Source organism: Spodoptera frugiperda, chromosome 11 (genome assembly GCF_023101765.2).
Source record: "Spodoptera frugiperda isolate SF20-4 chromosome 11, AGI-APGP_CSIRO_Sfru_2.0, whole genome shotgun sequence".
Classification (NCBI taxonomy): Eukaryota; Metazoa; Arthropoda; class Insecta; order Lepidoptera; family Noctuidae; genus Spodoptera; species Spodoptera frugiperda.
The window spans coordinates 34,655-49,576 of NC_064222.1; the positions used below are offsets into that span (position 1 = coordinate 34,655).

A 14,922-nucleotide genomic window follows, 5' to 3' on the forward strand; every position below is an offset into this window, starting at 1 on the left:
CAATTTAGTACAAAGGTAGAAATCAATTGATAGCTGAAAATATTGTAACTTTAAATAATCCATTAAAAATAATAATTTACATGACAACAAATAAATAAAAATAAGTAAACTTACAAAATACGAGGAGTTTTCCTAAAGTTTTCGGAAAATTGCTCCATTACACAGGGTAAATTAAATTTTACTCGCTGAAAAAAATTATAAAAGCTGTGAAAATAGTAATTTAGTTTTTCTAAAATAAGTTTTGATTATTTAATTAAATTGTTTAGTTCTTAAATTTGGTAAATTTGTAGTAAAATGAGTCCATTAGATGGCAAGAATCGTCTAACGGAAGTTGCCATTTCTATGACGTCATGGGCGGAGTTTAGTTGAAGATCGAATTCGGATTCGGTTGGCGGGCGCGGCCATCTTGGTGAATTAGTGACCTGGCGATTCGGTTTTAGTTAGTGAAAAATCATTTGTCATCCACAATGTCGGAAAGGGAAGATAATGTGTATAAAGCTAAGTTAGCCGAGCAGGCTGAGCGCTATGACGGTAAGTACATATTTTCATTATATCTTCTGTAATAGGATGAAAAATCTATCGTATTTTCGCCGACAGTTGAAAGACGATTTGGTGATAGTTGAGAAAATTTCTAGATTAGAATACCCCATAACTCTTTGTAATGTAGATTTTTGCAAGGAACCGAACATAATACATTCAATTATGTTACTATATCGGCGTACTAACAAATCAATGGCATTCGTTAGGCTTGGTCAGCGATCGATGCGTCATCCGCCGGTGGGATGTCCTTAGGTTTTTTTACGCTGATAAAACCATGAGAAACTATGCAAGCACTGTCAAAACCTCAATTTTCGAATAATTTCCCATTTTTCATTGTCTAAAAACGATGACTTTAAGTGTTTCAATCGATACTTTTAGATGGGGAACGAAAAAAATTGTCTCCCTATTTTTTCCGACCAAGGGAAGTAAAATGCGATCGATGTCATTGGATTCGGTCATGCATGTCGTACCTTAGGCAAATCACTTGATTAGACCTATTGGAACGTTCTGGGTTTGTTAGGCGGCGTAAATTCATGTCGCCTCCGATTTCACCTATTGTTCACGATTTAGTTGCACGGGAATCTTACCTGCGAGTTCTACGCTATCGCGTTCATCTTTTTTGAATGACACGGTCATAAGTAAGGGCATCACTCGCTGGTTTCTTGTAGACCTCCGCTATATTTTACACCTATATCCAATATTACCCAAGTAGTGCAGTTCAATGACCTTTTTTTACAATTATCATTAAAATATACCAATTGCTATCTTATCAGGCCAGCTACTGGACTCAGGAAGGTTATTTCTCACAGTTCAATTAAATTCTTAGGTTTATTAAATTTACCTTGATGAAAGCAATTAATAAATCAATGCATATTGTTATTCATTCAGAAAATTACTATATTTCAAACACCTAACCTTTCAGTTAAGTACAAAGCAAAGTAAAATGGATGCTCTGCTACATGTGTCTATTCTAGATACTTCCATTACTCTATTCTCTAATTTTGTGTCATAAAAAGTAACATTATGATGTAAAGTGTGCTGAAAGGTTAACAGACCACACCCTACTCTCAGGTGGACTACAAATCACCCAAAATGTCACCTTATGCAGTAAGTAAATAAATCAATAAGTCATCAGGCTCACAATGATACATTTTAATATGGAACATGAATAATTGAGTTATTAAAATTCTGTAATAGTAGTAATAGGCAAACAGACCACTTGTGTTGAGGTTACTCATGCAATGTAGTCATGAAAAGCTAATATTGATTATCTTTCATGTTCATACACAAGTTCTGAGTAACCACATAGTAATACTAGCCACAAAAATAGCAAACATTCTCATTACACCATGATCATCATATTCCTGTTTCTAAATGCGTTGTCCACATAAATGCAGTGTGTCTGGGTAATAAATTGTGCACCTGTTTTTAATTATATCGCACTAGTAATACAATACTGTCGTAACTCAAAAAAGTACATTTTTCAGAATCAACGAAAAACGTGTTGTGCACTTTCTATTACAGGTATGAATGTTCAGGTGATGATACTTCATTAAAAATTGTAATTAATGTTTATAGAGAACTGTTATAATAATGAGTGGCTCCCATTCTCAGCACATTTTCATAATGTTGCCAAGCAATCTTGGTTTTAATTACCACTTTCTACTATGTAGCTCATGATATTTGAATGAAACATTTATTATTTTATTTTATGCAAAAGATTACACCATGATCATCATATTCCTGTTTCTAAATGTGTTGTCCACAGAAATGCAGTGTGTCTGGGTAATAAATTGTGCACCTGTTTTTAATTATATGCAAACACATTTAATGTAGGGGTTGAAAATTCAATACACAAGGTCTCACCCTTGCCTATTGTGTTGTTAGATGTAACAGATTTGTATGAAATAACGAATGTTTACTCATACAATCAATGTAAATTGTTTTATCATCACTTCCTGTCTGATTCGACGTAATCCGGAAAGTCGCATAATCGCTCAGCACGAATTGACCCGCTGCAGAGATATAAGTACACGAGGGCTTATGCAAGACGCAGTCAATGCGACCAGGTCACCTCTTTTTATCGGAAACTCCATCTACAAAAATGGTCAGGTTCCGTGGCGTGTTCCATTTACCCAATGTCAACAATTTTAGCGCACGCATACTAATTGGAATTTTTGCAGAGGACGCTATTGCGTGAATAGCTAGAATAACGCTACGAATTAAAAGGATATTGTCCTAAATAGGGTAAATGGACGGGGCGCAGCTGGCGTGGCCAGATTCTTAAGATGGCGTCTACTCGACCGCAAACATATCCCTAAATAATTTCATAACTAGGGAGATCCCTTTTTGTTTTACGATCACTCAGAGCCGCCTGAATAATACAACAGGACCTACTCCAACGTTTTTTTTTGTTTGAATATGTACTCTTCAGGCAAAATGTAGTGTTATTTTAGTGTCCTGTTTTATAATTCAGTTATTCTAGCAGCGAAAAGAAATCGCTATGTATCAGCTGTGACCCCGACTTGAGGATAACCGCATGGGCCGTGAGGGGTCGCCTTAGCACCTGTTACATGCAGGCTCTGCCGCGGTCGCTAAAATCGATTATTATTAGCTCTGCAATCTGCCAACTATCGCTAAAACTGAATAAAACTTGTTTCTGTTACGCTTTGTTCGTCCTGAATGTAAAATGAGCCGTATGCGTATATTTCCGGGATTACATCTGCACTATTCGTCCTAATGCGCCAGTAATATTGCAGGACTATCGTAAACGTCAAAATTAAAGCACATGTCTGAAACATTACTTGGCTCGCTACTCCGTCTGTGCGACGCCCATTCCCCCTCCCCTCTACTTAGCGGAGACTAAGTTCCCATCGATAAAAGAATAATTTTATCTAAGTCGTCCGACATTCCGAGATAGCTGAGAACTTCGTAAAGAATCGACATTTAAGTATTTAGTCTGTGTCGTCTTCCCATCAACTTATTTCTTTGGAATGGCTCAACAGTTAAAACTTCCAAATGAAGCGTACTTGCGCTAATACTTTATCGATCTCGCCATGACTAACCTTTCGTCGCAGATATTTTCACAGTGCTTACTTTGGGGCAAACTAGTTTAAATCTCTCAGGTTTTTATGAACTGCGGTGGAATATTCATATTCATTAGGAATGTTGTACGTCAATGGTTTGGTGTATTAATAGATATATCACTTATGCTGCTATGCAGGTAACAAAGTTGCCAATATTTCAACAATCCAAATATAATCGTTATTCATTTCTCGAAAATGTTAATAGCTTTCCGGTAGACATTCCTCGTTTGATTTTCGTTGAATTACAAATTTTATACTTGGAGAAAAAAAACCAGCTGACCAAAGGAATATTTATGATTATACTCTCGCCTACGCAATCAATTCTGAGACTGACAGTGTATGTCCTATATTTCAGAAATGGTGGAGGCGATGAAAAACGTAGCCTCGCGCAACGTATCCGACAATGAACTTACAGTGGAGGAGAGGAACCTGCTCTCCGTCGCCTACAAAAACGTAATAGGTGCCCGCCGTGCCTCGTGGCGGATCATATCCTCCATTGAACAGAAGGAGGAGACCAAGGTAAGCTGACTCATTGTTATCTAACCTGTATAGGCTGTTAAACCACTAGAATGTAAAAAAAAAAACATCTTCCCTATTACGTCACAGACTACTCTACAACTGTATGGCTGTCATTATTTTCTACTTGAAAGTTTTTGTAAAATGGAGTACGTAAGTATGAAGCAATGGTTGTAGGTATTTACGCTACAATGTGACCGTCCCTTTACAATGTCTGGAGTGTATCGATTGGTGTGAGTGACGCGCGTGTATTGCTTATAGTCTGTGGTCGGGACTCGGGATATGACGCGGGTTAGTTTTTCTAATGAAAAAGTACTCGTTGTTATACCAATTTGATTTAAATTGTTGGAATAATGTATTGTAATTGTAAATGACTGAAATTCTAATACATTAATCAATATCACGTTTTATTGTTCGTTAGGATAAAATGTCTTACTTTATTGCAATATAAAAGTAAATATGTTCGTAAAAGTGAGTTAGAAGTGCTCGCAGCTCCAGTAAAAGTACTCTGTAACTAAATCAATACGAACCCTGTGAGCTTTCATTAGGTGTTAGTGAATTCTCCTTCACGCGAAGGTCTCGGGTGATTGATGACATTATTGCATCAAGGAGAGCTTTTATGTCCAGGACCTATTGATATTATACTTTAATAAAAAGACATTTTCTAAAGAATGCAATCGATAATAGGCACGAGTATTGCAATAGCGGGTTCGCCACGAGTCGCTGACTTGATTTGCTATTTTTTTATTATGTCACTAACGCCTATTGTAGTCAGCCGACATACTTACGGGTATAGCCTAGCCAGCGCCCAGCGGGCTACCCGTCGACCCCATTTAGTTTACGTAGGTACTGTGTAAAAGAACTGGGCGTTGCGCTAGGGGTAGATACACGTGTTTGAATGCCGGGCACATCTTTTCCTTTTAATGTTACAGTTGATAGTATATATTGAAAGGGAAAATCATCGTTAAAATAACACATTTTAATGCGAATAGGAGATCTAACTTTGATGAATTGTGCGAGCCGCGTTCCAAACTAGACGTGTGGCGTAGCAACTCGTTTCTATGCCAGCTATACTTATAGAAATAGCAGATCGTAAAATTAATTTAAAGTCGCGCGCTGGGTTTCTCTGTCATGGCCAACTTTATGACCACTTTCCTCATACATTTTCTACCGAAACAGAAAAGACATAAGGGCTAGTCACATAAAAGCAAACTTGTTACTTTATTGCTTGTAAGTAATTGAGTGAATGAATGTTAAATTAGCAATCTCCCAATGGTTTGTAAATTGTAGTGTTCTCGTTATGTAGTCTGCAAGTCTTGCAGACGATACCAAGACGTCTTACTCATACAATTAGAGGTTCAACGACCAATGATAACTTTGATAGTAACCTTGTTGGAACTCGACCAAATTGTCCAGCTCTGCGTTAATGAGATAATATGATAACAGGGCCGTCTGACGTCCCTATTGTGCGCAAAAATCTTGGCCCCGACTACACGTTCCAATTTTTTATGCGGTCGTCACGTATTGATTTCAAAACCTGAACTCAAGGCAACGGCCAACGACTAATAGTTAGCAAAAAGGTCACCGGCATGACGTGTATCTAGGGAAAACAGCGGCGTAGCCAACCCTATACGAATGAGTCATTTTCCTCATTACAACGTATTTCGGCGTCATCTCAATTCCGTTTTTGTGACACTCTCGGATACGAAAACAAGTAAAACGTGTTCGTGGTCTTTCCTACGAAAATCTGAAACTAATAGGTGTTAAAGTAATTTTGTTACAGAATTATCAGTTAGTCATGCTCAAAGAATGACAAATGAATATTATTAACTGCTGTATTGTTTAAAATATGCACTACCTATAAATGGAAGAATAGGAATTGTCTTTTTAGCAATACTCCAATTTCTTTCTATAAGCTCAAATCGTATCGTATAGCCAAATATTTGACACCAGCGGTCAGTGAACATAGTGGACAACTGTTGATTACCGTGATTTAATAAATAAGACCGGTGTACAGAATTTACTGAAATAGCAATGACCTCCAAGTTAATTGTTACAATTTGTCATTTTACACCGTCAATACTGACGCGGTAGGTCGGCTCCTGCAATTGCAGTCTACATGTATTTTACGGTAATTTTCAGTCGTACGGCGCCATGACATAGTCGCCGTTAAGGTCGTGCTCGTATTGATCGAGCCTTAAAAAGTTGTGGGAATCTTAATTGAATACTGTTTCTGCCATGCTAAATAGATCATTATTTTTTTTATTACACCTGAGCTTGATTAAAGTAACTTGTTCTCTCGCTGCAGTTTTCTAAAATAAAGTTTTTATAATGAGAAATCTACATTGGCAAAAAGGCAGCGAAATCTACATTGTCTTTTTTGTGACTCTAACAAAAACTGGTTGCATTCCGCAAGCAAACTAGAACATCATCGCACTTTTTATTGTTGAAATTGTACAAAGGTGCATGTTAGATAGAAATACACTTATATTCTATAGGGATAAAGAGACGACGAGCAAATATGAGAGGTATACTATTCCAGATGAAAATAAAATCTACGTAGACTATAATACGCCCAAAACGAATAATTTCGTAACTGTGCAGTTTGCAGTGTATAGTAAAACGTCATTTTGTATTCATATTGTATCCACTATAAACTTTCCGTAATTGTATATTGACACGAAATCACGTAACCTGCATACAAGTTGCCGCTAAGTGGCATACGTTTGAAATTCAACGTCATATTAAATCGATGGTGCCCAAGTTACATAATTTCAATAGTTAAATAAACAAATTTTGCTCCAAACTTTACCATTACAAATGAAATGATAACTTAGTTAGCTTTCATTTAGCAAAGTGCTAGCTAGTTTTAAGAGTTCTAGACGTTTCCCTGAGAGAGCATTATTTCTATCCAATATATTTGCTGTATAAGTGTAAAGTTTTATAGGCGAAGAGATTGTTCAAGCTTATTGATCACATATGTCAAATGCACCGTGTACCGCTGCGATCTTTGAAAAAGAAGCATTATTCGCATTATAAAACTTTCTCTCTTAGAAGCTCCATAGTATAAAACGTCGTTGTTGGAAGAAACTGATAATATAAAATAATTTGTACAAATGTCTAATAAATCTCGTTAGGTTTTACAGTTTAGTAAGTACAGACAGATTTACCGTATCATGTCGGAGACTAAGCGCTGCTTTCAGTAACGGTATAGGATTCCGTTTGCTAGTGAAATTGGATCATTCGTCAAGGTTTTATTTTTTGGTTTTTGTAAAGCTCACAAAGGCAGTTGCATCAGTGAGTGGTTTTCCTAAATAGTGTCGTGTCAGCGTTACCTGTGGGTGTAGGTTGAGTAAACTCAGATAAAAGGATGTATTCATTGTGTAATGGGCGTGGCATGGCACACATTTACCGAAGACCATTGTTTCATGTTTTTCTCTTAACGATATCGAAAGTAATTTACATGTGTTAAAATATGATGAACTAAAATTAATATAATTGATTATATTATTTAATGAAAATACATAAATCATATATAACGATTAAGTTATCTGAGTCTGCTGTCTGTAGGAATACATTAGGATTATATAATTAATTATACATACGTAATAAATTCACAACACGACAAATTATTATAACTGGGTTAGGTTAGGTGGTTCCCATGTGAGAAATGACAAGCCTATAAAAATACAAAACCTTAATTAAACAAACTGAAGTATAACTTTATATTCGCAATAGCATAATCGATTATAATAGCAATGTGATTATTCTGTAGATAATTTTATTTGCCGTAACGTTAAAATATGGTTTTTCATTTTGGTAATAAGATTTTAAGTGAAGAAAGGAAGATGGAATGATAACCCCCTCTTACAACGAAATGACTACGTATGACTGTTTCATAAAACGATCCACTCGTAACTAATAACAGCTAATGTGTTTTAAATAATTCATAAACTTATCGCCACACACTCATTAAGAACTCGTTTAAGGAAAAAATATCGTAGACTTCCATCATCTTCGAGTTAAAGCGAATATTATTGGAATCACGTTCACTAGACGTGTTAGATTAGAAATGCACGCTGCATACGGAATGAATATAGTAACGTATACGTTTAATCAGACGCGAAATCCAATGCATTCTATGAATACGACACTCGACCATTCACACTAATCAAATGACAAAAGACTTGCGCTTGGAGCTGCGTAGTAGCCGAGATATTGTAAATCCACACTGCAAGATGCAATCGCAATATAATACGGATGTGATCATTTGCAGGACAAAAAATGTTATTGGGCTAGCAGTCTGTTAAATATTATGGATATGTTGCCTATCCCACTATTAAATATTTATTACAACGCTAAAGCTTATGAGGTTAAAGGGATGTCTGTCATGAAAAATCTAGTGTCACGAACTGAATTTTGACACCAATATAGATTCCACTAACTGCATTTTATTATCCTGGTAGCGCGAAACTATGTTTGCCACTAGCAGAACCTAGCAATACTATAAAACTCATTCCCGATATACAAGAACACCATGCAGAAGTGTTAAACTTAAATGTGGTAACAAATGTGATATTTTTGTTCCAGGGAGCAGAAGGCAAGTTGAACATGATCAGGGCGTACCGCAGTCAGGTTGAGAAGGAGCTCCGTGACATCTGCTCAGACATCCTCGGCGTCCTGGACAAGCACCTCATACCCAGCTCACAGACCGGCGAGTCCAAAGTCTTCTATTACAAAATGAAGGTAAATACACGACGAAAGCAACATTACTTGTTATTAACAGCTCAAATGTCGTGAAATACGTTACATTACTATAAATTCGTCATAATCATAGTTCAAATTATGGGCCAAATTAGCAACAGGTTACAAAAGGAAAACTGTTAACATTAACTAATCGAACATTTATTTTGTTCCGATGGAAAAGGTATTACATGTCTATAAATACCTATACTTCATCTAATTAACCCGTAATAATTACATGGTATAAATAGATCAACTAAAGTTACTCGTGACGATTATAATCTAAGCTAATATTTGATTAATACCTTGATAATATTACGTCTATCCTTATTTGTGTCCCGGTTCGGATGACGTAAACGCGACGATAAATTTTCCTGAAACTTCAACAATCGCTGTAAGCTTATAAGAGTTCAGTGATGACGCAATTGAAAATTTCGAAAGGATTTTATGAAATACGTTTTAGTTAGTCACGTTTTCTTAGCAGCAGTTTTTTTTTTTAGAATTTACTAAGTATAAGTTTATGTTGACATGTGTATTTTGTGTGCTCCAGGGTGATTACCACCGATACCTGGCGGAGTTCGCGACCGGCAACGACCGCAAGGAGGCGGCCGAGAACTCGCTGGTCGCGTACAAGGCCGCCTCCGATATCGCCATGACGGAACTGCCCCCCACCCACCCCATACGTCTCGGCCTCGCGCTTAACTTCTCAGTAAGTACCACTGTATTTGTAGTAGATAAGATATCTATAATGCGTCGTCATTGCCGAAGCTGCTTAGTGACAGCAGATGGTAACTGTTCCAAATACGGTTCATGGTTCATTTACTTACCTATCTGTTCGATGTTATATGTGTTCATAGATCGACAACAACTAGAAAACTTATCATGAACTGTAGAAAGAATTAGATTGTTATGATTTACCGAAAATATCTTGGGTGTGAATAACAGGCAGAAGATAAAAAGTGTAATAAAATGTAATGACGAAACACGTTATAAATACATTCGTTTGCAGACGTCATCTTTTACAATAATTTTATATTTTAGTGGAAGTCCCATTGTTATGTGAAATCTGTTCCAACTCAACCAAGATTTATTTTCGAGGGCTTATTAATATCAATAAACAGTCGAAATATTCGTCAGACAGAAGCTTTGTGCCAAAAAAGTGGTCTAGTTGTTCAAATCTGATCCTGACCAAGTACAATACAATGTAAGGCGCATGTAAGGACTTACGACGCATAGCTCTCAGGTGACGCGCACTATTCGTGTGCATAAACATATTTACAGAGTTAATCACGGCGCCACGTCAGCGCGTGTGATGTCACGCCGTAGTGGCATAACAACTACTGCGGGAAAATGTTCAATGGCATTACAGAGAAATTTATGATTAATAAATTGTTTGTTGAAAGTCCACGAATAAAACTGCGTCATATCTAATATCTTATAACAGCTTAGCCTCGTATGTTCTAGATGTTAAAAACGCCGTCCCAATATGGTTTCTAGATGACAATACTTCCTGCAAACTTCGACACGGTTTCTTTTATTATAATACTTAATTGACCGCCCGTCTTGAACCTTGAAGCGAACGGCAATGCCTTATTTTTTCTACAGGAAGGCTAGAACTCAAATGTAAACCAGTATACGATGATGTCATAAAAAGGTTCTTTTATTTGACTGACCTAACATAATTGACTAGTCTTATAAGTATTTTCATTAAATCTCAACAAAACTTGATTAGAAAGGAATAATAGTCGTAAATAGGTGGAACGTAATTGCATGTCTGTCGAATATTCCGTTATTATTTGCCTTTCAGACATACCCTTTGCATGAATTATAGTTGCTCGTAAAGATATAATAAAAACTCAACGAGCCAGACTTTATGGGAGTATTACGGCACTGTCTACTGACTCTGAACAGTTACACATACAGATGCTCATTATATCGGTTTGGAGGTATGACGTATCCCGCCGTGGACAGAGTTATGTAACATGGAAACTGAGTACGTTCGTATACATGAAATATAAAGTATGGACAAGTAATTGTAAGAAATAATGGAATATAAATCTAAAATGTAGAGGATGTGCGGAGTTGTGCCATCTGTTTTATGTTCAGTAATTTATTCGCCGTAACGTCGGGACTGCCGATCTTAATTTATGCAGTAGCCAGATATTTGACAGTTGTTAACGACTGATTGTTTGCGATACATTCAGCGTAATGTACACGCGTGCAGGATTGTACAGTGTCAGCGCTTTGAGCAGCTCGATAACTGGCCGAGCTCGAGTTAACGCGCACGCGCCAATTTGTGCAAACGTCTAGCCTTGCTAAATAGCCGCTCGGTACCAATCTTTATCAATTACTTGTCCACCCTATGAGTACGAGTTTCCGCGAACTCCTTTCCAAGGTTTAGTTGCGAGGATAATTGAATAGCTAGTATGATACTGTATGGTAATGTAATGCGCGCTTGAATTAATGAGCCACTGAATAAATTGATGACCTTCATAATCTTATTAATTTATTATTTATGTATTATACTCGATTTTCTCCGGAATGGTGCGGTTAACGCGTTTGTAGGATGCCGCAAATTTTATTAAATGTCAGAAATCTTATTATACGTTGAACCCTAACTTCTAATGTAGCGTAAATGTTATTTGCAGAGGATTTACTTCGTGCCTCAGTGCCTGATTTCTTACAAAAGACAATTCTATTAATAATTTGAGCCAGTTTAAAATTAACGAATTCTTAGCTATTCTAGTCAAAATGTTGAGAGCAGTTTAAACGGCGTCACTGGTGATATCAATAATCCGTTGGTTGGCGCGTCACGCGATAACTTATCTCATATTTATCTTGGCAACCGCTCGAGTTCAAGGTCGGCGGACATTCCTAATTTTTATGAATTGGAAATTAGTTTTTTTGGATAGGTATTAAAAACTCAACTAGTCTTGATACGTAGTATCACTAACCGGTCTCTGATTTCGCTATTACGCGCAAATATATTTTTGTTAAACTTTAACAATTTAGCGATTAGGTAGAATTTTCTATGAATTTTGTATTAACCGTCAAACGACATTTCATGATTTAGATATAAATCATCCGTCTTATCTTATGGCACAGGGTGATAATTGGTAACACCCTCAAATGTCGAAGGCAATACTAATGAAAGCAATTGTTTTGTGCAGGTATTCTATTACGAAATCCTGAACAGTCCGGACCGCGCGTGTCGGCTTGCGAAAGCCGCGTTCGACGACGCGATCGCTGAGCTGGACACGCTGTCGGAGGAGAGCTACAAGGACTCCACGCTCATCATGCAGCTCCTGCGGGACAACCTCACGCTCTGGACGTCCGACATGCAGGGCGACGGAGAGTCCGGTCAGTAGCAAGTCAGCACCGCATGCTTACCTACCCTGTTCCACACCCACACCCACTACACACCTCCACACTTCCTTATTCGGTCCCTTCCCTCTCCCACTGCTTTTGAATAATAAAAAAGTGAAATTGTTTGTTTTTAGGTAGCTTGCTTTATCTCTGATAATTATTTTCTACAGTAGTCTTTTTCGAGGAATGTTGTTGGCTACAAACAACAATCTTATCGCATTTAGAATATTATTGTTGCTATATCTGATTAAAATCTATGCATGATAACATCCGTCCGGATTGCCTTTAGATAATGTTATGTGGTCACATCTAAATGTGTTCCATTTTGATGTGACCACTTGAAGCAGTATAAATCTGGATTTGCGTCATGTTTGTCCAAAATAAAATTGCACACGCTTACATAACATGTTATCCATTTAACATTAGTGCATGATTCTAATCTCGTTTGTTTGTGTTTCAGGTGAAACGGAACAAAAGGAACAGCCGCAGGACGTGGAGGATCAGGACGTGTCGTAATACTTTTTAACATTCTATTTAAATATAATAAAAAAAATAACTATAGTATCACGTAAGACCCAGCCCCCAATGACAACCGGTTGTATGGTACTCCTCCACACACCTCGCCCCCCGACGTAAATTGTCAGTTCCAGCCCAGTTGTACACAACACGCATATTGTATACATGATAACGTTTCGTTTATGTATCGTGTCAAATTATCTACGAGTTATATACATTAATGTGTACTTCTTTTGATATATTTGTTTTCAATTACGAAAAAAAATAATGTTTAAGAAAAACGTACTTTGGTATTGCATTTTAACTGTATGTGTATTTTCATAACTGTAACCACTCGATGGATCTCTCGCCGTCGCCTAGCGCGCCGCGCTGCGTCTAGTGCACTCACTTCCGACTTCCGTGCGGCTACTTCTTAACGTGGGAATTGTAAATTTTCTAAGTATTTTATACCGTGTGTAAAATTAATGTATTTAAAAACTCTGTTGATACTTGAAACAAGCACCGTAGCGTCGAGGATGTTTAATGACATATACAAACAAATATGATAACGATATAATAGTTGGATACATTAGCGAGTTGCGTATCGTCACGTATGTCGATATAGTGTTTACTTTGTAATCGCATCTCCGTGTTGATTCGGTCTGCACAAATAGTAGTTTTATACAATGGACGTTTAATCTCGTGGCTAGGTTGTTGTTTTGAGACTGTTGCTAGTTTGTATTAGTCGGTTCCGGAGCGGGGAGGCCCCGGCGCGGCCGCAGCCGGACGGTCTCTGCGAGCGAGTCTTCCGCGCCCTCGCTGCATTTGTATACATTGAATCATTTATTGATATATTTTAAACGATAAACGTAACATTATTAGGGTGGTAATGATGTAGTAACTTGCAATATTTAGCTAAGTGATAGCGGCGTCACCCTGTTGGTCTTTGTGTATCTATCTCGTATGTATCGTACATGTATGTATTTATTGCAAAGGATAAGTTGGTGTACTTGTGACTACTGTGTAGTACCCGCGCCCGCGCTCGCGAGTCGTCACTGCGCTCCGGCCCGTGGCCCGTGGCTGAGCTTAAATAGATTAAAGACATGTCGATGTACCCGCGCTTCGTTCGTTCGTATTACAACATTTGGAGTATTCACATTTGAATTGCTTTAATTACTTACGAGTATTGTGATAGAGATTTTGTATATTTTAATTTATTTTTTTTAATTTCGCAAGTTCTCGAAAATTGCTGTAGCGCTACATCTCTTACGATTTTACAGGACAAACAGTAGTTCTAAAAGTTGTGCTAGGTTAAGGTAATGCACTTGGGGAAATTATTTATTTGATGCGCGTCGCGGACGGCCGCGACCGCGACAGTAATGCCTACTCGAAGACATTCCATCTTCACGATACCTGTTAACTAAATATCTGGCCGATGTTCGCTGAACTCCAAATTGTAGTGTGGCATAGCGGCGTGGAGCAAGTGCGTGCCCGAGTAAGATATTAGCGTTATTTTTATTTGAATTTGTAATATTGCATATATTTTGTTAATTTATCCACAAAAATACTAATGCAATTAGCCTTAGTGTTATGCAATATTGATTTATGTCCTACCAACTACATGGAAATTTATTGTAAATGACAGTGTAAATCTAATAATAAAAATTCAAAAGTCCACATCTTTGTTTTATTGATTTTCTTGTTTATGTTTGTACCCTGAACCAAGTTCTTATGATGTATGCAAGTAATATGGTACATACTCACATACGGTATTACTCGGTAGTTTTTCTTCAAATAGAGTAAAAATCATCGTGTAATAGCTAAAGTCACAGTTTGAAGGCTCGTACCAAGCCAGTTCGATGGAATTAAATGAACGTAATTTCCTTCGACCCTATTCGAAGCACCGACATCCTTTGGCTCAAATTGTTCGGTGAATAATGACCGGCGGGTATCACATGCTGAATGTATGGACGAAAGCCCATGCCATGGGTTTTACTCGACTGCTTAGCTCCTTCGAGTAATACCGTATGTGAGTACGAAGATGTAGAGATTAAAATCATCCTCAACCTAAAGTTCACAATTCTGCTATCAAACAGAAATATTGATAATGGTAAGTTATGAAGATGAAAGGATAATTTGTTACCAAAATAATAAATTCATGAGATTTTCTCTCCGA

General features: G+C 37.3%; 1 protein-coding gene across 1 annotated transcript; it reads left to right on the forward strand.

Annotated features, from left to right (window-relative positions):
* Positions 1 to 338: 338 nt before the first annotated feature.
* LOC118274546 (14-3-3 protein epsilon) lies at positions 339 to 14,423 on the forward strand. The gene is made up of 6 exons (XM_035592102.2): positions 339 to 531; positions 3,982 to 4,145; positions 8,733 to 8,888; positions 9,436 to 9,594; positions 12,056 to 12,245; positions 12,712 to 14,423. The coding sequence occupies exons 1-6, from the start codon at positions 468 to 470 to the stop codon at positions 12,765 to 12,767; spliced, it is 789 nt and encodes a 262-aa protein (XP_035447995.1). The 5' UTR covers positions 339 to 467; the 3' UTR covers positions 12,768 to 14,423.
* Positions 14,424 to 14,922: the final 499 nt, after the last annotated feature.

Excerpts from the sequence above, each read along its gene's own strand:
- LOC118274546 (XM_035592102.2), top strand. The coding sequence starts at position 468 with ATGTCGGAAAGGGAAGATAATGTGTATAAAGCTAAGTTAGCCGAGCAG. Across the intron at positions 8,889-9,435 it reads TCTTCTATTACAAAATGAAG|GGTGATTACCACCGATACCT; the intron begins GTAAATACACGA and ends TGTGTGCTCCAG. Across the intron at positions 9,595-12,055 it reads GCCTCGCGCTTAACTTCTCA|GTATTCTATTACGAAATCCT; the intron begins GTAAGTACCACT and ends TGTTTTGTGCAG.